At 40.7% G+C, this 23,700-nt stretch overlaps 1 protein-coding gene across 13 annotated transcripts in view; it reads right to left on the bottom strand.

The window, feature by feature from the left end:
• Positions 1 to 205: 205 nt before the first annotated feature.
• The window catches only part of RASSF6 (Ras association domain family member 6), a 131,551-nt gene continuing 108,056 nt past the window's right edge, over positions 206 to 23,700 (bottom strand). For 9 of the 13 annotated variants that reach the window (XM_069778533.1, XM_069778542.1, XM_069778501.1 and 6 more), the window contains 10 exons: positions 15,582 to 15,671; positions 9,241 to 9,319; positions 7,896 to 8,047; positions 5,850 to 5,941; positions 5,206 to 5,390; positions 4,675 to 4,776; positions 3,319 to 3,370; positions 2,289 to 2,407; positions 2,103 to 2,200; positions 206 to 1,320 (listed from right to left, as the gene is read on the bottom strand). In XM_069778533.1, coding sequence (XP_069634634.1) covers positions 1,245 to 1,320; positions 2,103 to 2,200; positions 2,289 to 2,407; positions 3,319 to 3,370; positions 4,675 to 4,776; positions 5,206 to 5,390; positions 5,850 to 5,941; positions 7,896 to 8,047; positions 9,241 to 9,319; positions 15,582 to 15,652 — 1,026 coding nt within the window. In that variant the 5' untranslated portion in view covers positions 15,653 to 15,671 and the 3' untranslated portion in view covers positions 206 to 1,244. Of the gene's footprint in view, positions 1,321 to 2,102; positions 2,201 to 2,288; positions 2,408 to 3,318; positions 3,371 to 4,674; positions 4,777 to 5,205; positions 5,391 to 5,849; positions 5,942 to 7,895; positions 8,048 to 9,240; positions 9,320 to 15,581; positions 15,672 to 20,306; positions 20,511 to 23,700 lie in introns of those variants that run through there. The other 4 variants (XM_069778526.1, XM_069778569.1, XM_069778571.1 and 1 more) reach the window with 4 other exon arrangements.

Genomic DNA, 23,700 nt, shown 5'->3' on the forward strand with positions numbered 1-23,700 from the left:
TTTTAAATTACTGTCCGAGTAACATCATCGCAGGCAGTGTGGAGTTTTTCATATTTGATTTATTCCACACGATTTCTAGACAACATGTTCTGCACTTGGACTTCCTCTCTCTCTCAGTATTTATCTTGTTATCTGCAAAAGCCAAACGTAGCTGAGGCAAAACAGAGATATCATGTAAAAAAACCAGACTAATAAAGGAAGGCAATTAATGGTGCACAAATTGGATTTTATTTACATGTCTATAGTTGGAGCTTTAATATTCAGCATGACTCAACCAGACAGGATCCAATAGCTGGCTCCCGTACACCACGCTAGGGCCAGGCTGTACCAGAACCGCATCTGTGGGAAGGCTGCCAACCCAAACCTACCACGGCTGTGAGGTTCAACCTCTCTCACCGAACACTTCGCATTTCCATCTTCACATACACAACACAGGAAGTAACACAGAATCATTTTTTTCAACAACAACAACAAATGCAGAGGTGCCTTCCATGACCTAATCAAGCAGTCGCAACAGTATGTAGTGAGAGTTCTTACTTTGCAGTTCAAGAGATACTTCAGAGATAAATTTCCCTCTTATGTTTAAGAGCTAAGTAGCTATTGAGTGGGAGGGTTTCCCATTTATATTTTTCTAACTGTAGCTCAAAGCTTAAGCAAGTCAGGCATCTACCAATCCAAAGCCAGTGAGATTTCAGGTCTCTCTTGCACAGTTGTTTGTTTGTTGTTTTTTTTTTTTTAAGATAAGTGAAAAGCCTAACTGCAATCTTAGATGCATACGTACCTTTTGCCACTTATCTCTACTGAAAGCTTCCTCCTAATATAATTCAACATTTCTCTAATAGAAGGAAAACCATATACCTAATTTTCATATTTTCTGTACAATTAACACATTGGTTATTGCAATATTTTCCTTATATCCTAGACTTTTGGTAAAGGTTTGGAAATTAGCAGGATTTCAAGCCTTGTGCTTTTCAAAGGATCTTTCTCTCTCTCTTAAGTTTCAAGCTAGATTCAGCATCTGCCTTTTGGGGGATCTAGTGCTTCTTATTTGGTGGTTCCCAACTTGTATTCCAGCGCTGTAGAGGAGCGGGTTCAATTTCGGTTGCATAATTACCGAGACAAACTTCAGCACTTGGAACACCCCTGTGCTTTAAGTGCTCTTCAGTCATGGCACATTCAAGCAAACATACTGACTTCCCTTTGGCAAAGGCGGTGTGTGGGGTATTCGCAACAGGCCATTCACATCAAACAGTTGTCTCTGTTTTTTTAACAGTTTGACTATGAAGGTGCTGGCATATCATACTCTTCTCTTTTAGGTACCTGAGATGAAGAGAGAGAGAGAATGCATTTAAGTAGCACAGAATCCTGCAAAAATTCAGCCCAAATTCTAACGTGCTAGTTGAATGGCTGAAGAGAGTTGTAATTAAACCTCTTCTGACAGAAAATAGCAATTGCTATTTATTTTTTTCTTTAGATTTCCTAGCCACTTTGATTCAAAGTGATTATCAGACAGTCATTTGACAACAGATCCACAGCTCGCATAGACTCTCATTGCTTTTGACCTGAGGACTCATAAACAAGTTCAGAAGAGAAACAGTGCATTTCTGACTTGTACCTGTTGTGCATTTTGAGCCACCATCCAAATAACTCATGCCATTTATCAGAAGTGAAGTTTTAAAGGGAGATTAAAAATTTGGCACTGATCTAGCTTAAATGGTATGCTACCTCAATAGTACCACAGTATGCACTGCATTTATACTTTCTGAGGAAATATATACAGCAAGTAGAAACTGAGGAACCAGTCTAAAGCTCAGAAGAGAAACCAAGTAAACGGAAGAGAGCCTGAGGGTCCAGATATTCTGTAAAGACCCCCCTGAGTGTACGTAGTCAGTATTTATTCTGGAATCTTTAACAGCAACAGCACATCTGGATATGCAGAAAATAGAAAGGATTATAAATCCCACCAAGTTTCCCAGCAGTAGACACAGCACGGTGTTCTAACTGCTCTCTGCCACGTAAATGCATTCACCTCTTGAGCCAACCCATAACTGTAAATATTCTCCCGGCCTCAAAGTTACCCCACTCATTTTACTTTTATTTACCTTGCAATTGTCTGTTCAATCTCCTGTTGTTCTTCTTCATTTATCCTGTGCAGAATCGATTCCAAAAAGGAAAGATTAAATTGAATATACTGAGCAACCTGTCAAGAAGACAACAAGAAATACACATGAGCAACTATGCTAATTCAGAAAAATACCATGAACTATTAGAATTTATGGTATACGTACGTCACTGCTTATCTCTTCCACATCCCTGTCCATGAGAAAAAACTTGGCAATCTTCTCCGAAGGCCCCTGCAAGAGTCTGTGCAGTAAGGGAACATCTCCACTCCTCAGCTGCTTCTTCTCTGAGATGTACAAGAAATGTCATGGATGCACAGAACATACAACAGTGCCTTTAGATACCTCATGCAATCAGCAGTCTTTTTTCTTGACGAACATCCTGTTTTGACTTATGTGCAATTTTTAGATGCCTAGCCAGTCTCTAATACATATTTGCAGGAGGATGTCGCACCTAACTTACACTGTGCATTTTTTAAGAAATTGGTAGATGCAACACAAAGGAGTTTCAATTTAGGTAGCTAAGTAAGCACTTAAGGTACTGATCCCAGGCCCATTAGCTTGAGCATGACTCCCTAAAACAGAGTCTACTTAATAGTTTTCAAACATTATTTCAACTTTGTATTTTGACATTTAAGGTATGTGTCTATCAGTTCTCTCTCCCATTCTTTCAGGTATTCCTTTTAATAAAGATCAAATTCCCTTTTTCCTGAAAAAACAGAATAAACTGTGTTGCAAAAGTAACCATTTTCCACTGAAAAATGACTACTTTTAACTAGGCATCTGCAATCCAGGACTACCATCCCAAACTGTCAATTAAAATATGCCATAACACTACCAGTGGGAGCCTGGCATCCCATGGTTACAGTGCAGCTCTGCAGAACAAGAGTTAGAGCAGAAAAGCATCTTAAACACAACCTTTAAATACAGGAAAAACAAAAGCCTGTTTAGCTGAACCAGCCATACTGGCAGCACACTGAAAGCACCCAGAAGACAACTACTCAGGTTTTCCTCTCTATCAGAGGATGACACATCTCTAAGGGGTCTCCAGAAAAGCCAAAATGCCACACCGCACTCACACGGTCCAAACAAAGACCGATGCCTGTGATGAATCCTGTCATTCCCAAGTTAAGCGGTCTGCACACACACACAGAGGATAATTACATATGAAGTGATCACGCAGCAGTGTCTGGCTTACCTCCGGATGCATGGATAATATAAAGTGCAAATTCATGTGGGCTGTTTTCTATCTGTTAAAGGCAAACAAAAAAGTCTATTCAGACTGACTGATACCCTCTCCTAGCATTTCACAATCAGCAGATATTCTCCGTACTTCTCAACTCAGATATTAGGTCAAAGTCTGAGACTGGGATCCTGTCTGGGGAAAAGTTAAAAGATACTGGATTTGGATAAGATGGAAAGCTATGCGGCCACGTTCATTGTCCCTGTACCCCACTACCTCATGACTGCATACATCACCGTATTGCCCAAATCAGTAACACACCATCTTAGACAACACCAGATCTTTCCCATCTCGATTCCTTGTAGCACCCTTAACTACATCACACAACTTTCTTGTCAGGTGACCTGCATGTTTGCGAAGAGCATTACCATTAGGGTAAAACCCTGTGATCTCTTCCTATCTACTTGCCTGCACAACCACATTCAGAAAATAGCAGCCCTTCTGAATGCTTCTTTTTCAACTTTTTCTCTACAATTTTACAACCTGCTCTGTAACTCCATTCCTTATGTTATCATTCATAGAAGCCAACTTCTCCTTTTACTATTACGCTACCCAGTCTTACTAACTATATGAAGTAATACTGCAACAGCAAAGTCTCTAGACAAGTTAAATGTCTCTAGAAAAACTAAATGGAGAATTATCAAAAATTGTACACTAAGAAGGTACATAGAATAAAGATATTGGAGAAACATACAGCACCAATGGTAAACATATTTCTGACCATGTATAATCATGTTAATGGAAGATGGTACCAAAGAAAGGAGGGAAAGAAAAAAAAAAAGGTAGTTTCAGACAGTACGGCACTGATCTCGAGCAGTAGCTTTAACTCTGACTTTCTGGAGCTTTCTGTGTGCCTGGATCTAACAGAATGCATCATCCCCCAGACACTCGGGCTAGAAGAGAATTCCCTACCGTTTTAAGCAAAATACAATTACCAGGGCCCGTCACTAGAGGGAAGCACTGCCATGTGCATTAAACAAACATCCTTCACCTGTGCTCAGAAATGCTGGCAGTACAGCAGCCTTCTCCCCTCCTGGGTGTGAGTTGATACAGAAGCGGTTCTGTAGTTCTTCCTTCACGGCACACCATACACCCAACAGAACGTTTCCAGACTCACAGAGCCGTGAAACATTTGTAAAATAAAACCAACCCATTCCTTAAAAGAGCCCACGTGGGTTTTTTTTCTATGCTCTATTCTACACACTATCCTCTCTCAGTTATTTCCTGCATTTCACACAGTACTATGTGACATGCTCAAGCTAGCATTTCTAGAACGCGGCTGCACTTGCTTCCGCAAACATGCAGAATTACCTTAAACTTCCGAAGCAATTGTTCTATTACTTGTCTTGTTCTCATCTGGCTGTTTATTCTTATTTTGGTTTCTGATCCGAAAGCCGGAGTGAAAACTGATGTCTGGGAACAAAAAGAGCAGCAAAAGGGCATGAGGATGAGGACTGCTGTACTCAATGGCTGGCACTCAAAAGGACGTAAACATGCGCAGCTCTGAGGCAAAGCAAGCTGTCAGGTATGCTGCCACTGTTGCCATAAAGCAAAGGGCAGGCAGTGTCCTCAGGAGAGCCCCCCAGTACATAGGACCACTGTGGAACCCCCAAGGCAGCAGCCGTGCACGCTTGAAACCCACCTTTGGGAGCAGACCCCAAAAGCGGACCCCAGGGGTTGAGCCCAGGGGCCAGTGACACTGGCCCGGCCACACAGGGCGACCAGTGTGGAGTGTCCCTCTTGGCTAAGGGGGTGCAGGGGACTCCAGAAGCTTGCTGGACTTTTTTTCTCTGTCCCATTACGCAGCCTCAGGCGATCTAAGACAAGCATAACCATTCATACCTCATAGTTGTAGAAGTGGCCATTAATCGAAAACCTGTGAGTTTCTACTTCTGTCCTCGCTATCATGGGGAACTTGGTCCTCTTCCGCACAGCTGCGGCATTGCTGCCGGCCCTGGGCAGGGTAGCACAATCATGTTCCTGCTCGCTCTTGGACTTCAGAGTGCAGCTTTCGTAACATGAATAACCTGGACAAAATGAAACTGCATCAGCGTATTGTACAGCTGCTCTACCCTCCTTGCCAACACCCCCACAGGAAGGAGGCTCTTGGTGGAGGGATTTTTTTTATCATTATTTAATTATTTTTTGGGTGGGTGTAGGGAGTGCAAGGGGAGCAAGGCATAGGCATACAATGCAGAGCAATAGGCTATCTGCAGTGGCCACAGTTTGCTATTTTGTTTACTTCTTGGGAATGATTTCTTTGGTGAAAGCACAGCCCGTTAGCACTGTCTGTTTGAAAAGTTACCAGCACCTCAGTGTCTTCACTAACCAGTCATACATCAGTGTTTCACTAACATGTAATAGATGTCAAACAGAGACAGAAAAAGATTTCCCTTTACTGGCAGGGAAGGCCTAATATGTCAAATTATTTTTGCACAGTCACAGAACAAAGAATTTTTAGTGAACATAAGAGCACCGACACTAACTTTTCTCAAGGTTTGGCTTTTCTTCAGTAGATTTCAATGTCTCCCCGCTAATATGATGTAGGTCATCAAATTCTCCCCAGCGTGTCATTCCCCTGAAATATCAAACATATATTTATAGTTTATTCTATAATGAGGATGACTCCTCATTGCCTCAGTGATTTCAATTTAACCTGTATCCAGGCTTCATGTAATATGTTCCTATCCCCATTCAAAACTTCATATAACATGACTACAGAATTCAATGTAGTATATGAATACAGTAATTTTAGTTTATTTCATTAGAAAATAGTAAAATGTGGTATGACAAGGGATCCCAAATGTAACACAACCCTATTTACAGCATGTTGAACATTAACCATGATGTCTCTTAAATAATTTGCAGTAATTCTTTATCTATTTTATAGCAATGCCCCAGAGTGTGCACATGGGGTACCAGGCAGGCATACGGAAAGCATACACATATTATGGTTCAAATAGTCACAGGGTGCATCCTATCTGGGGACACGAAAGATTACATGACCATACTAGCCCCTTGTGCTATCCAAACCAGTTCTGCGTGAGAGGAATTCAATCCAGCCTGTTTTAAAACCCAACTTTTTTTATGCCAGTATTTCCATAATTCATTGCATAAACTCTCTAGCAGAAAGTCTTTGGCCAGTTACTGCTCTGACTGAGAATAAACCAATTTGTAGGAAAAAAAATTAAAAATTCATTTCCTATCTATATATTCAAAACAATATTCAACTAACTCCAAAGAACATGCCAAACAACGATCTCAGTTGTGTTCCATGCATTTAAAAAGTTCATTTAAGATCAAACAGTCAAGCTGCTCTGCATACCTTAAAGCATGTCAGGGCAGCTTCACATTTCTGTGATCATGAATTAATATTTACTTTAAGATTCAGATCTCCAACAGTCCTACCTTTTTAAGAAACAAAAGGCAAAGCATAACTTTAACTGCCAGACTGCACACTATCCTACAGGCCACAAACACCCCTTACCAGTAGACCTGGTCAAGGTACAGAGAACCAGGTTTGCCTTAGACTCGAGTTCTTTGCTGGTTACTCCCATCAGGTTACATCCCTTAATTGCAACAGCAACAGATAGGGAGGAAGACTATCCCCACAGCTGCAGTGACGGTAGAATTAAATCCACAATTCAAACATGTACCACATGCAGTCTAAGACAACGGATAATTAGGAAAACAAGCTCTGAAATACAGAATTTATCCAGGAGTCATTCAGGGTAAACATTGCCTCAGCTTCCATATGACACCTAAAACTCAGCTTCAGCTCATCAGATACAATTCACAATTCACCAACCAAGGCTTGCGAAAGACATGATTGAAACAGAAAGAAGAAATACTCTAAGAACCTACAACTGTTTTTAAAGATATGGCAAATCTAGCAGGAGTCAGATCAGCACAGTGCACTCAGATAAGAAATATCATAGACAACAGCCTGAAGGAGCAGTTGATCTATGTGTATTTCTAAGGGGTTTTAACATTAGATTTTGCACACAGGAAGCCAGTATTTATTACCTGGCTTGCGCTTTGCGCTGGGAAGCAACTGTTTCACATCTGAAGTACCTGGGAAGGTAACCTGCGATAAACAATCACTTAGTACTAACCTGACAGCTTTTTGCTTCATGCTGTAGAGCATACGCCAACATGAGGTCTTTCAAGGACTACTGGCATTTTGAGGTGTACATATATGCATGGGGAGGGGGGGGCGTTTTTTGTAAATTTTTATATATACACATTTCCCAGTACTTGCGTGGCAATACTCAGTAGCCTCCTCCACTTTCTCAACTGTTCTTAAGCTGAAAGCCAGACAAAGATGGAACAAAGATGCTACAAAGATGCATCTTTCTGCCCAGCAGCAGCTGTTCAAAGTCCACGCCAGTTACACCGGGCACACAGTACTGCTGTGCAAGTGACCACCATGGCCTTTGTGGAATCTGGGATATACAACCAGCCATATCCACTGAAGCCACCTACATGAGCTCTCTTGAAATACTAGCTTGCCTCCTTCTTATGGAAGTTACCTTTTACTAGGGAACAAACCCACGTTCTCTGTTGACTTCAGGGTTACAAAAGAGGGTATCTGCTTCTCATCCTGAATTTTTAATCGGATAGGATGTCGGACTCCCCAAAATATGGACAAGATGCCTTCAATAAATGGTTTGCTTCCTTCTTGCTGGAAAAAAAAAAAAAAAAAGGAATAAGGAGTGCTGCATAATAACAAAGTAATAATAATAGAATCCCCCTCAAAGTAACAGGAATACAATGAAATCACTGAGGCCGACACAGCCCTGGAATAGGTCACCTAGAGAGGCTGTGTAATCTCCATACTTAAGATATTTCCAAAACAGCTAGCTAAAGCTGCAGCTGACCTGATCTTTTGTCAGCATCAGTCTAACTGACCAGGACGATTTACAACCAACATGTCCATAATCCCATACTATTACAAGTCAAATCCTATTTGTTCTATTTGGATGTAAACCAGGGTGCTAAGAAGGTGGTAAAGGGGAAGAATGGGTGCTGGTAAAGGAGGAAGCAGCAGTTAATGAAATTGTCCTTGTTGATGCAAAGCACTGCATCAGTTCAAAAGCTGTTATCGGTCTCCATTCTTGCTGACATAGAACACTATGACTGCAGAATGAACTGGGACAGAGGAGTGAGACCTTCCCGTTTCCAGACCATTTTTGCCCACAATTGCTCTAACATCCCTTTTGGGTCTTGATAGCAGCAAAACGACAGAAACACAGCTTGTGAGGAACAGGAAGTTCAGACTTCTAGACCAGGAACTCTCTGGCACAAGACACACGATTCATGCTTTCATTCGTCCTTCAGCTCCACAGGCCCTTTGGTCTCCACAGAGAATACATTCCTGGGGCTGTGCTTGCAAGCATTCTCTCTGTACTAAAGATTCACATTCGAGGAGAGACTGTTAGTCTCTCCTTGACCCAAGTGACAGCAGTCCTGCCATTATCCACGGTAGGTTCAAGCTGAAGGGGCAAGGGGGAGCTGCACCCCACAGAAATATTTGCAGTACTACTTACTCCCTGCCAGCTAACAATGTAAGACTGGAGAGGTCAACCCAAAGAATGATTTCTTATGATACGCTAAGGAATGGGATGGCAAGGAGATCACACTGCTAAAAATCTGAAACTCCCACTTGTCTGAACATACTTATTTCTGCTCTCTTCTCCTTATAGCATTTGACTGTAGCACTTGCTGTAGCGTTTTTATTAGTGATATATTCTAATATACTAACACACGACAAGTATCCTATACTGTTCAGTCTAGCTGCATTAAACATCAGCGCCCATTAGTGCTTTTCCTACTATCACACTGTGCTTTTTGTATTATTTTTACAGAGATCCTTACCTGGTTATGTGACAGTTGCAGATTTTCTTGATCAGAATAGTAAGAGTTATAAGTCTTCAGAAGAGAACTGAGCTGCTCTCTAGAATAAAAGATCACAGTGAAAAGAATAATTAACATCTCTATCACTGTAAAAATCCAGATGCTAAGTGGCAGGGTAACACCCTGCAGTGTTACCCACTGCATCTCTGTACAGGTTTGTTAATGATTAATACATCATTTTCCAGGTGTAAAATTTTGTCAGGATACTAGGTTGCTTGTAAGTTCCTTCTTTAAAGACCTGATATATAGAGGAAATGAATTAGTCACAGTCTGATGTGACATTAATAACACTGCCCCAGAGTAACTTGTACTTTGGACTTCTGTTGTAGTCTTAAGGGGGAAGCAAACAGGAACAACACTCCCATGCAACAATGCTGCAGATCATTTTAGTTGGGTTACAATTAGTTTTCTCTCCGTAATGGTTTCCATTGGGTTTTTATATTTCTTCAGATAGTCTTCTTACTTCAGAATATCTACAGTATGCCTAGACAAAACATTTCAGTTTCCTTCAGCTTGAAACATAACAGCTTTGCACTAAGTCTTTGCTCCGCAGAGAAAGGATGGCGATGAAGAGAACTTCTGCCAACAAGCAAGGATTATAAGCCTGCCCATCATCTCAGATTTCAAACAGAAATTCATGATGCAATTAAAAAAAAAAAAAAAAGGCAGCGTAACATTCTGCTTTGAAAACACTGTGTGAAGGCAGGAAGGCAATGTGAGGCACGCCAGTGATAATGATGTTGGAAACTTAATATTAAAGAACCACCACCAGAGATAACTATGCCTGTCACCATCCTTGATAAACTCGCAACACTGCAGGAGAACAGGGTTTCAGAAAAAGTTTCAAGTTTTATGGGATTCCAAAATAACCAAATTAGAGCTACTGCACATCCCAGTTACTAGGCCACAGCCACCTCCTCCTCCCTTTGGCAACTTGGTCTGCAAAACCCTTTAGCTACTGGATTTTAACTATGGGATTTCCAAACCTCCTGGGAAATTTCAGCAGAGACTGGGCTACTCAACATCCTGGATACCTGAGCAGCCTGTGGGTGTACAGACAGCACTTGTGCAGCATCCCAGGTGGGTTAAAGTCACAGCGCAGGGCAAGGCCAGCTCTCTGCCGACAGCCAGTGCAAACGCCGCTCGCACCTGAGCTAACAGCAGCAGTGATGTGGACAGCCCACACAGACCTTGTAAATGGGTAAGGAGCAATAAATGCCACATTGCACAAACACAGGCTGGGGGATGATTGCTTCGGCACCAGCACTGTGGAAAAGCACCTTGCAATTACTGCTAAGCAGCTGCTGATCCCATGACAGTAGTGCCAGGCTCTCGTGAAGGCAAAAAGCAAATTGCAGCTCAGGTTAAGGAGGACCAAAAAAAAGACAGAATTAAGTGATACATATTTCAGAACCATCAAGAATTAAATGCTCTTCCCCACACCAATGAAACACCAAAGATGATTTAGACAGTAATTCAAGAAAGCAATTTCCACCAGCAGAGATAATTAAGCATGGGAAACAATTGCATGGAAATGTATAAATTCTTCCTCACAGACAATCTTTAAGCACTGAGATGACAAATGATCCAGATGCTTTTATGTACTGTCTTACAGTGGTGAGTAAAGACACCAAGTTTGTTTCTAAATAGTGTCTATTATTTCCATTTTTTCATCTAGTATGAGATACTCTAACAGGGGAACCACAGGCAAAACAGACAGCATTTGCAAACTCTTCTCACAGTTAAGTTCCACAAGACCTACTGAAACTACTTTAAGACCCACATACTATCAGAAGTGCTATTACAACTCCTATGCCAATTTTAAGAAACAAAACCACCCCCCAAAAGCCCCCCAAACAACCAGACACAAACAAAAAGTCACCAAAACCAAACAAAAGCAAAACCCCTCCCCAAAACCAAGAATTGACTTCCAGCACCATCACTGAAAAACAAATTACACATGGGAATGACACTCAGTGGAAATTACATTTTAATATTTCAACACTCAGAGTGCACCAAGAACATAAAACAAGTAACATTGGAGACACAGGAATATATGGACCAAGACTATATGCGAAGTATTACACACTACCTTCTCAGAAAGATACATTTAGATAAGAACTCTACAGTGCAGCTTTGAGGCACTAGAAACAGTGGCATGAGTGGTTTCAGCAGAATTTTTAACATCTGTTTTCCTGTAACAGTCACAACACACCCATGTAGCAGAACACGAGGACATTATCAACAACAAGAGTGGCACCCTTATCAGAAATGACAAACCTAAGAGCGATCTCTCCCCTAGGAGTGGTATCAGCTTGTCCATCACTGCAAAGGAGTTCAGAAAGTTATTTTCAGGGGTGAAATGAATATTATTTCATAGCACCTCTCTCTGATCAGATTGTGACTCAATTTACTCAAAGTGACTGTTTAAATGGCTGCACAGTTGACTGTGCAACTTAAAAAATAAAAAAGTCAGTGTTGCTCAGGGGAACTCACCTTAGATACTAAGGAATTCCCAAGAAATCAGTGCAAAAGAATAGGAGAAGGATGAAAACACAAATCATTTTGGTTGGAAAGTGCTAGGTATGTTTCCAAGTGTACCAAGCAGACAACAAAAATACCTTCTCCTGGGACTGTCATAGTCTTACTCCAGCAGCGTACACCCTCTTCTGTGGCTTATGACACACACGCTCTTCTTCCACCTTCAGTCTCCCCTGCCTACAGTCTCTCTGAGAGCTCAAAGCAAGCGCCTTAGGCAGGATTGTGTTTCTCAGTCACCTCTGACCATTTTTACATATCCAAAGCATCTGGACAACACGGTATCTCTTAATAACGCTGAGTAGAACTATATCATGACATGAGTCTCTACATGGGATACATACTTGTAGCACCTGCCTCTTCCTTCAGGGTGAGGCAGGCAGACATCTGACACCGCAGAGTGCCCGAGTGGGACTGATGGACGCTGCTGCCTGAGAGCTCGACATTGAAACTGGTCAGCAGAAATGTGGCCTTTCCCCAACCTGACATGCTGCAGAGGGAAGCGGGGGAAGCAGGGACACCAGTTAATATGTATATCCTGTGTTTGGGACAGAGGGGCATGCAAAGTGTACAAGCGAAAAAATTTCCTCGGCATACCCTATCCCTCCCTTGCTCCACTTTATAAACTGAAGTGGGCAGCGTCCTGTTGCTTGGTGAGCTTTTTCCCATGGTGAGAAGGGAAAAGATAATCAGGGCTTTTACTTAGCAGGTAACATGAGGACACAGACTGCACCACTAAACTCATGAAGGTTAACTGCATTCCCTTCTAATGCTCTGGATGCAAATTATTTACTTTAACCTACTGCAACTCCCCCCAAAATATTTTGAAGTGGCTTTATCAACAGAGTGCAGGACTCCAAAACAGCATTTCCAACATTTACTTCAAGTCACTTTGCTCCTCAATCCTAGTAATACAAGTGGTGAAAACCTTTCTTTCCATTGTGTTCAAATAGCTCATTAGAGGTTCTTTGTGTTCCATGAGCGATGAGGGATTGTATTCAGGTCATCCCACCAAAAGGGAAAGTTGTAGTAGGCTTAGATATGAATCAGGTACAAGTGAAATTTGGATCATGTTGGCTAAAGGTAAGCAAGATGAAGCACACCTTGGCCTCATACAGAGGCAAAATCAAGATGCAATGCAAAATTGACATGCAAGCAAAAGATACATAGTTTTGTTTGACATAAGTTGATAGACCTGCTGATACAGCTTGTGAGGAACTTTTTATACTTTGTAGCCTTTGACAACCATTTTATTGACAGCTGTTATTTTGCAAGCTTTTTTCAGGTACAAAGTTGGAGACATCAGTTCCCTGAAGGTAGATTATGAATACCTAAGGATTTGGGCTACACTCTGAGGCCCTTCTATTACTCCTAGTCCATGTTGGCTATAAAAGCAAATAAAATCATAGACTAAAAACACTAAGTGATGTGGTAAGGGTTATCTCTGAGGCAGATATCATTTCTCAGAGCAAGCTCTTTAGATTTTCACTTCGTTTCTTGCCTTGACTAGAAAAAACTTCCCATTAACTTCTACAGAAGTTCGCACAAATAAATCTTTCAGGTTTCATTCTCACACTAGTGCTACCAACAGTGACAAACCACACAAGCAATTAGAAAAGCCCTGAGGGAGAGATTTAACAGCAGCTCACACTGACTTGTTTGTCCTTGTGTAGTGCAGACATTAGAAGAGAAAATTCTTCTTTACTTCTTTTAGGTCTGGAAAGAAGTAACACATGCACCATCCTACTAGTTCCAGAACTAGTCTTAGCATAACACAACTTCACTGCAAAGGCCCAAAGACTGCCCTAACCAAAAGGCAGACCGACATCTCTTCAGAGTTACACAGCCAGAAAATCAGCAGCTGTCGTGTTCTGACAACAGCCAAACACAGCCATTAATGGAAGCCAAAGCTAAGTAACTGGTAGAACAACTTAGAGGCGAACCCCCAAAAAGGTAAGGTTTACTGCAGATTGACCACTTCCTCCAATAAAAAAGGCACAATACAAGGCAGCTGGAAGGTCAAGTGCTCCAGTGGCAAACCACAAGAGAGCCCAGATTGTGCTCACTTGAAAAGCTAACCTAGGACAATTCACCTGTGTCCTCTTCTTCCCCCAAGCCCTACACATTTATCTGTGGATATGGATCCATGGATTGCAGTTATGCTTAAAGACACCGTAGTTCAGCCAGCCAAATAATCCTACATACTTCGGTTAGCCTTTAGATCCAGCCATTGTGCAACTCCCAAGCCTGCTGGCTTGCCACATCAGCAAGATTTGCACAATACAACTGGAAGAAGAGTAACGTAACAGCAGATTCAAGGTATATATGAGGGACAATAGTCTAGAAATTGCATTGGAAGCAAGCTTGAGTGCATAGACAATATGTTAGCAATTCTTGAAACGTTTGTTTGTTGGTTTTTTGTAAGGCAAAGGAACTTCAACAGTACTTAAAACCATGACTGTAATGCAGAAAGGCATCAACCAGAATCCATATTTCACCACTTGAAAGCAAATATATAGGGGAATAAAAACCCAGAGACATTGGTTCATGTGGTACATGTCCAAATGCTTTTGTATGCCAAATACATGAAAATTCACACTAATCAATTCCTTCTGACACTACTCCAGTCTAACAACAGTTACTTAACTTGCCATGATGTAAAAAAAATGCTGTTTAAATGAATTAAAAAAAAAAGTCACTTCCTAAAATATGCATTAGGTCCTTCACAAAGCTAGACAATTACAATAGTTTAGAAAACACGCTTGCACATTACAACAGCCCTTGAAAAGGAGAACAGAGAACATTTCATTATTAGCATAAATTTACACATCTCCAGCTCTAGGTCCCAAATTAGTAGCAGTATAAGAGGAACAACTCTTTAGGAGAAGGGCAGGAATGCATTTATTGCCTGTGTGCTTCAGGCAAAGTTCTGACACCCTTCCTTAAAAACTGAGATATCAACAGCACTGCTCATGCCACGTATAAAAGTATGAGGATTCAGATGCAAATACCTATCACAGCGTAAGAAATTCTATCACAGGCCCCATCCCTGGGCAAGTTTACAGTTAGCTTCTTCCCACAGGAACATTAAGAGGGATGGAAATGAAGTGAGAAAAGAGCCCCCTCTTCCAGCTCCTGTGGTCTGGTCAACAAGGGAAAAATTTATCCCCTAAAAAGTGGATGGAGCTATATGCCAAGCAGCTCAGGGTTTATGGCAGCATTTGGAACAATTCCTAGCAGCCAGATTTAACTGTCAAAAAACATCCCACAAAATACAGTTTGAGTGTAATTCCAAGCTTTTTATAAGTAGGCTAAAGAACTACTTTCACTCACTACAGAATAGAGCTGGTAGCCCAATTAAGTCTTTCTGCAAAGAAACCCTGCCATCTGGGGCTACAGACCAAACCCTGTGCCTCAGACAAGTAGAGCTCACGTTAAACACTGGAACTCAAGTTCAGTTCCAATAGATTTCAAAGGTAGGAAGGTCTTCTGCCCTAAGTTGATATTTTATTTCAGTATCCTCTAAAAGTGCTGCTCTACCTAATAAACAAAATCCACAGACCAAAAGATTTAATGCTCTGTTCTTTGAAATCCATATAAAGGGCAACCTTGTTCTGTAGACACTTAACAGAAAGCAAGTTGTAGGAATTGCTGCTGCTACAGGCTCAGCTCTCTACAGAATCCTCTATTAATGAATAAATATGGAGTAACTTGAACGAAAGCAGCAAAGTCGTTAAATGTTTGGGGTTTTTTTAATAATTTACCTGGTTATGAACTTCTCCTCATTGATGGAAACAGAAGGTAGATGCTGTGCTTTCATAGTCACTTTCTTCATTTATTCAGAAGAGATTAATCTAAACAAACGGTTAAAAAAAAAATTATATCCGCTAATGCCACTAAGAAAGACTAAATACTAACAACAACAAAGCCTTAGTTTGCACAAGTGAAACAGGCTTCGACACTGAAGCTAAGGGCTAACTACACCATATTTTGACTACTTGGTATTTAGCCTTACGACCCAACTATCTCCCACCCCTAGTAAAAAAGCCATAAGCCATTCCCACCAAGTATATCACAGTGCTTTAAATCCCAATTACTACATATGCCAGGACCTTCTCAAGTAGTTTTAGGACTACTCTACCACTCCATGATTACACTTTACTTGCTAGTACACCAAGGCTGCAACCCATTTACTGGTTAGGATTCATTTGTTAATTATGGATAGAGCATTGCCCAGGGTCACCAAAAAAAATAAGTGACTCAGCAAACCACCCTTAACCAGGTTCATAAAACTAGACAAGAGAAGGAGAAGTGTGGATCATTGGCAGTGTCCTGCAGCACACAAAGAAAGCAGCTGAGATATTAAAGAGAGAACAAGGTTATAATTACAGTGATGTAGCAGTATAATTTCCAGATCTCCATGTAGCGATTCCAGCACGTTGTGCAGGCAACAAGCCAGACCCATGAGACTCCAACAATGCATTCTTCAATAAGCTTAATTATGCAGTCTTGGCTGCTTTCATTCCCCCTCAGGTACTAGAAGAAAAGGCAGACTGAAGAAAGTAACTGAAGAGACTCAGAGACTCAAGACTGACAACTGATACTGCACTAAAAAAAAACCCCTTAGTGTCAGCCCAAGAAGTGGCATCACACACATGGGGGGAAAAAATGAATCCCACAGAAAGCAGTAAAATCTCCAAAGACTGCATTGGAACTTGATTATTCCACTTCTTTTCCTGTCTTATTTGGGCATGACGACAGAGGAATTTGCCTAACAGCACTTGACGTCCGCTCTCCCTTACAGCAGGAGATTGACTCGAGTCTGATTTCAGACAGCACGGAACAGAGCCTGGTCCAAGACATCTGAAAAGTAGCTTCTCTACACTACTAATGACAAGTAGCCTTCAGAACATCAATTTAGAAAATAAATTCAAGCTTGAAAAGACCATTGCTAGCTAAAGAGTAAGTGCCTAGCTTCCTTGCAAATGATCCTGCACTACTGAGCTGCTTTTTTAGAAGTTAGATAAAGTTTCATTGTCATAAATGAATGACTTATAAAATATATGTGGACAAAAAAGAATTTTTCCATAAAAATACATTACCGTCACCCTACAAAACATATAAGAAGTTATTTCACAACTTCTAAACCCAGGGTGCCCTACCAAAATGAGCTTTACGTGAGCAGCTGGGGTTTCTAACAGTGCTTGATCAGTAGCTCACTGAAAAGAGTGGGAAGGATCCCGCACACCCTTTGTCCTTTGCGTGATATCCATCAAGGCAAAAGCATACCTGAAAGCCAAATAAGCCCAGGGACTTCTGCAGACACATGAGTTCATATACAAGGAAGAGATTGCTGTACGCCAGTAAAATAGTGTTGTTCCTTTGCCCCTGAAATGAGTTCAGTAACCATTGGCCACACCTTGAAATCTGATTTTATGTGATTTACTAATACCTTCAACTGAATCACCTACCAATGCCAACGTAACTTCAGAACAATTTTAAAAGATGCAGAGGAGTTGATGTACATTTGCAGTTCATGAACTGCATATACACTTAAGCTTCCTCCTATCTGTCAGGAAACAACGTGTTAAGAAGAGCATTTAGCCAAGTCACCACCATTAAACATAGAGCAACGACTCTAGCACCGCTTCATTGCTCGTGGTGTCATTCTTTTCAATAGAGTTTGACCTTAAAATGATTCATATGAAAGAAAAAGCTGATCTTTACAGATTAAGAGACATGATCTTTAAGAGGAAAAAAAAAAAAAAATAAAAGATTGTCCATGAACTACCTGTTCTGTTACACAGCAAATGGCTCTTACTGTATTATTTGCCTTAAAAACCTTGAGCATATCTTAATTCAGCTGGATGCCATTGAAATGCTGACAATTAAACAAACTGGAAGAGTAGTTGGTGATGGGAACAATTCTTCACCAACACCTCCCCCTTTTCTTTTGCTCGATGCCTGATTACCCCAGACAAAGACTGGCCTTTTCTCCTACAGCTGGCACAGAAGCACAAAAAATGCTCACTACATTTTCCTCATTTATGTGACCAGTTCTGCTTATCAGGCTCGTACAAAACATTTCCACAGCTCCGGCTCACCCTAGAGATAAAACACTTCACCATGTACCCTTCTCGTAAGTGCATTTTGGCTACACACATCTTGCGGCCCTTATTTTTAGTTAACCCTGAAGCCTGCAGGTTGAGAACACGCAGTGACTTCCCCACCACAATTATTTGACAGCACAAATGACAGTATATTTACACTGGCACTCCATAAATGCACAAAGCTGTCACATGTTCTATCACCTCGTGGTATTTTATTGTTTTCCATGTCATTTCTCTAGTTCTTTTGAGGAAGCAAGCAGGAGAAATGCAATGTGTTTTTCCCATTGTTCCCTTTGATTCGAACTAACAAAAGGGTGCTAGTTTTCCAGCTCTACCAACGATATATGGTTATGGCCATCTATTCAAAGCTGTCTCCTGACTCGCTTGGTGTCAGACAGGAGTCTTCATCATTACGTTAAATTAGACTAGAACCACACAAGTCCCTCAGATAGGTAAGACTTTGAAAATGGGACCTTGGCTGGACTAACCTCCTGGCCTGAGACTTAACTACGAAGAAACTTCATGCTTGGAGGAAGACTGACTGAAGCCTAAAATACTTTTGGAAGGAAACAAAAGAAGCAGAAGGGAAAGACAGGAGTAAAGGAGAAGTGGGGCAGAAGCAAAGTGAGCAACCGTAGAGGAAAACTGCAACTATTGGAGAAGTCTAGGGAAAGTAAAGAGAAGAAAGACCACTGCACAATCCCAAAGCTGCGAAAGGGTCAAGTCACATCAGGGCACACGACATCTCACACAGGTTGTGAACTTTATTGTTCTGTAAGATTTGTATCTTACCTGAAATGTTTTTTTCTAAGAAAGAGTCAAAGGATTAGTGGAGAGGCAGATGAGAAGGCTTGTTTAATTTTTTTAAGTACAGTGATCTTTAAGCTATTTGTTTAAGGGGGCAGAATAGGGACAGGACAGTGGAGAAATGACAAAGCAAAGGTAAGAGCAAACAGCCATGCAGATTTTTACTCAAGGATAAAAGGAGGCAACTGTAGAGGAGAACTGGAAAGAGAGGGACACCCGACATCCAGACTTGAACCACGCAGAAGCAGCAAAGCAGCATTTTAATTTGTATGTAACAGCCTGAACGTGCTTTTTGGCACATCCATATATTACGATGGGGACTGCAGAGCAAGCAATGTGCTATGCAGAGCTCCTACCAGTGTTAAGAAAAATGAAAAACCCAAACCTCCCCAAAGATTTCTAGGTATTTTGATTCAGTGCTTCCCAGAGCTGTTCCAAAACCACAGGAAGTCAGGATGGGGTAAAGCTTCTCAGTTTCTTGTATAGAAACCACAAGGCTCAGCTGTCTATTAACTTACCTATTGACAACATATACGTCTAATATTTTGTACAGCACAAAGAGCTTTGCACTGTATGCACAAAAACACATATACCCAAGTAATTTTCTAAACTCCAAAGTGTCTGGTATCTAGTGAAATTTCAGACCATGATCTGTTTCTATAAAAATGAGTTTAGGACTTATTCACATATATAAGAAATTCAGTATCGGCAGAATAATTTTACTAGTCTTTACGTAGTCACTCGCAGTCATTATATGAACCTTCATGTTGGGTTTTTGTTGTTTGTTTTTTTAAGTTAGATGTCTTCATCACCAAAGCAAAGGTATAATCAAAAGAAAGTACTTATTCCAAACACTTGTATTTTCCTCACTGAAAACAAGTTTTGCTTTTTTTCTTTGTCTTGCAGACTTGTTTACGCTTTAGTTTAAAAAATGAACTGCTACAGTACAGAGCAGTAACAACGCTACTTGAATACAAAACACAGTATAACCCCTGTGCTCAGGCAGGTTCAGAATGGGCTTTGATAACTGAAACCAAAATGAAGTTGTTATTTATTTCAGAATATGGCCCCTTAACTTTGAGTCAAAGGAAGAGACAGAGAAGCTCCCTCCCCTCACACAATGATGATAGAGCAGGGGTTGCACCAAATCTATTTCAAACAATAAGTAACCCATTATTATGAAAAGAAGTTACTTTCTATTTCAGGTCGCTTAGGAAAGATAGCTTTTACCCGCCAAAAAGAACAGAAAAGGTCACTGACGTAACTTTTTAAATCACACCGGCAACTGAACGAAGGGCAGCAAACGCTTATGCCCATGTACACACTGAGCAGCAGCACTACCTATTATCTGCCCATTTTAATCAAAACTCTGACTCACGCAAGCCACCTTGAGATTTAGGAACTTTTTTGATGAGATTTTCTGACCGAACATTTCTCCTTCCCTCCGGCACCCTAATTACCCAAAAGGAATTTGACTCGAGTTCTGGGTGACTGCAAAGGACCTTGCTTTCTACTGACACTGCAGGTTACACAACAAGCAGAAGAACAGCTCCAGCTTTACATTTCACTTACCTGTGCATAGGATCAGAGAAAAAGCAGCAAAGAAGAAGTTTCACATACCTTTCACTGAGCCCTGGAAGAGGCATGACAGCATTGCACTGGCTGACAGCTACCTCTGCTACTTCACGGAACCACAGAGCTGTTAATTACTACTTTGCTTTACAAACTGGGAGTGCTGGAAACCCAGGACACTCCCCGCAGCTCAGTGCATGTCGGGAATATTTACCTACCCACTTTCCTTCCTCCAAGCTGCTGACAGGAGCCCTCCCTTAGTCACAGTTACACCTACGGGGAGGCTCCAGTTAACACTTTAATCACTAACTTTATAATGAGAGGTAACCTGCTGACTCTTAGTAATCATTTACTGACGGGGCACACCCTGAAACATCCTGTGCTGAAAGCACTGTTACTCTTTAACCTCTTGTCTTGTCTGTTTTCTAATTCATAGGATAAAGTCATTTTTCCTTCTCCAGATATAAGCCAATCTTTAGTGTTTGGTGGAATAACTCATACATACAATCAGGTCATGCCTAAGTATAGATATGTGGGTTTCTAACATCATGACACAAATTGTGACAACACAGCTTAATCACTTAATCACATACAGCTGTGTATTCAATTTTTCACTTAAGAGTACAATAGCCTCATGAATATTACTCATTGGGCAATAGTTGTGTCTGTAAGAGAGAATACATCGCTGCTCAGCTTAATTGCTCAGTAGCTAATCATATAAGCAGATGTTTAAGCTGTAAAAAATATTTGAACCAACACACACCTTCCAAATTCCTGCTGGTTGCCTATCCATTTATAGCAAGCAATTTATTCACAAGATCAAGCCTTAAGAGGTCACATAGAGAGGAGCATGAAAAATACTGAGCCTGAATTTGCCTTCATACCCATCTTATTACACTATGACTTATCAAGTTACTTCTGCTTTATATAATTTTGTTAGGGAGAGGCAGAACAGAGCCATAAATATCATCATTATATCTATCTATCTATATATATATCATTATCACATCATTATCCTGTGGTGTACTGCTCTTAAGCTAGACTCACTGCCGTACACACAAGACAATATACGTGATATTTGGGATTACATTTTATGCTGCAGTTTCCTATCTCTGCACCTGACAAATATTTAAATAAGGATTTCATTGCTATATATTGAGAAATCTCTCAAAATACAGGAAGGAGGAGTCAACATATGAGATTTTCACTCTATTCACAACAGCACAGAATCTCCATGCTGTGGTGGGCTTGGAGCTTCACACCAAGCTCAACCTGTGGAGCTGCTCCATCTCTTCTGTAATAGTTTAACACAAATCCACATAACTTCCCAAGTTGTTTAAAACCAGAAGTTTGATTTTTCCTGTCACAGCTTGAGACACTTGAGCATTCTGCCTGATGTTCTCAGATCAGAGAGCTAGAGCGGAGAGCAAGCACAACCTGGCACCTTCAAGTCTCTAAACCAAGATAAGGCCAAATCTCTCTGATTCTGACAAGTATGCCACCCTGCTAGACACTTCCACCATAAAGCTGATAGGCACCAGGAGGTATCCGAGTATTTTTAGAACAGAAGACCACATCATTAATATGCAACAGAGCAAAGTAATGTTAACCCTTCAGTGTAACTCAAGCTTCATCCTGACTCCAAACTTATAAGGTTTTGTTTGAGTTTTTTTAAGATTAATTAAAGTTTTTAGGGATAGCTTTTTTAAGTTTATAAGCAAGTTTTGAAAACCCAATGCTTAAATTACTTGGACTCATGCAAAGATGTCTCAGGAAGAAATTAATACAATAAAGCTGTAATAAAGGACAATTGTAATAAAGGACTATAGTTCTCATTTCCAGGTGGGTTGATTTTTACATTGGCTTGGTGAACATGGCTCACATTTGTTTCTAGTTTTCACTCTCACACTTGAACTACTCCTAGCAATGGCCTAGTTCTGATCTCATTTGAGTCATACACAATTACCTGTTAAGTACTTTGCAGAGACTGGTCAGTGCAGACTAGGAATAGGTATCACATGGCTGGGGGGCCGTAGTCAGGATATCTTTAAGGCCACATAGCAGGAATTCGTTTACTGTAAACTCCAAGAAAAAGAATACTTCTTTTCCTTTCATAGGAAAGTAAATAATCAATGCACAGAGGGCATTATTTTTTTCATCTTTCATAATAAACATGATTTGTATGCCCTGGAAACATAAAAACAAGTGACAACTTGGTTATACTATTTCACCTCTTAAATAAAAGGGTAACAATGACCTCTTTAGAACAGGCAGGGAACGCAATGATCCTTGAGTCTTTAATGGCTGTGTTACATTTCTGGCTCCTTGCATGACTGATATTCAAATAATTTTAAGTTAATATATAATTGGAAGTTGGAGTTCAGTTGTTTAATAACCTGGCCTCAAATCATTAACAAACAGAATGCTAAAGCTAGAACAACATCTCAAATGGGAAAACCAAAAAGATTCCTGTTCTGTTTTTGTAGTACACAATCATAATAAGCAGGATGGCCATGGCAAGATCATACACGCGTGCTGGACTTCAGTGGAAGTGTTTTCATAAACACGACTGGATACACATGAGCTAGCAACAGATTTCTCTGCTTTGTAGAGAGAAGGAAAATCCCTAATATTGTTTGCAAACAGCTGTTTCTGGACAACTTCAGATCACTAACTCAAAACAGAAAATTCTTATTGAACTTTCTGAACTAGTGACTGCAATGTGAAGGTAGAGGCTCAACAGACACGTTCTGAAATTAACATAAAACAAGTGATCAGTTCTCTCCTTTATATTACAGACATTACCAGGAGATAGCATTGATAATAGCAACAAATCAAGGAATTTAAAACAACTGGATTTACCCTGCAGAGGGCCTCCCATTCTTGAGCAAGATTATTTTCTGTCATCACACCAAAGTGCCAACAGCAATACTTGTGTACCAGGACACGTTTTGCAGACATATCTGATAAGCATGGAAAACAGAAACTAGGAAACAAATTATTCGCTCAGATAATTAAATATGCAATGCACACATCCACTACAATGCCTTATAATTTATCACGGGCCATAAATGCTTACACGCACAGCATTTTGTGATTTTTGGAGGCCATAAGTTTTTAAGGAAGAAAAAAGAAGCAGAGCTGATGTATGCAGCAGCACATATACTAAACACTAAGGGTTTGGACATCATTTAAAGGGCTGGAACTTGCCAGATACTGACCTTGGCCTGCATGGAAAGCAACATGCAGATACCACTATCTTTATCCTCACGAGCTGCTGTTAGAGGGGCAGGTCTTACCTAAGCATCTGAAACACCATGAGTCATGCATCATGGCTTGGCATTGATTATATACACCCATTAAATCATCTGCTTGATATTATAGAACTTTATAA

Source organism: Haliaeetus albicilla, chromosome 1 (genome assembly GCF_947461875.1).
Source record: "Haliaeetus albicilla chromosome 1, bHalAlb1.1, whole genome shotgun sequence".
Classification (NCBI taxonomy): Eukaryota; Metazoa; Chordata; class Aves; order Accipitriformes; family Accipitridae; genus Haliaeetus; species Haliaeetus albicilla.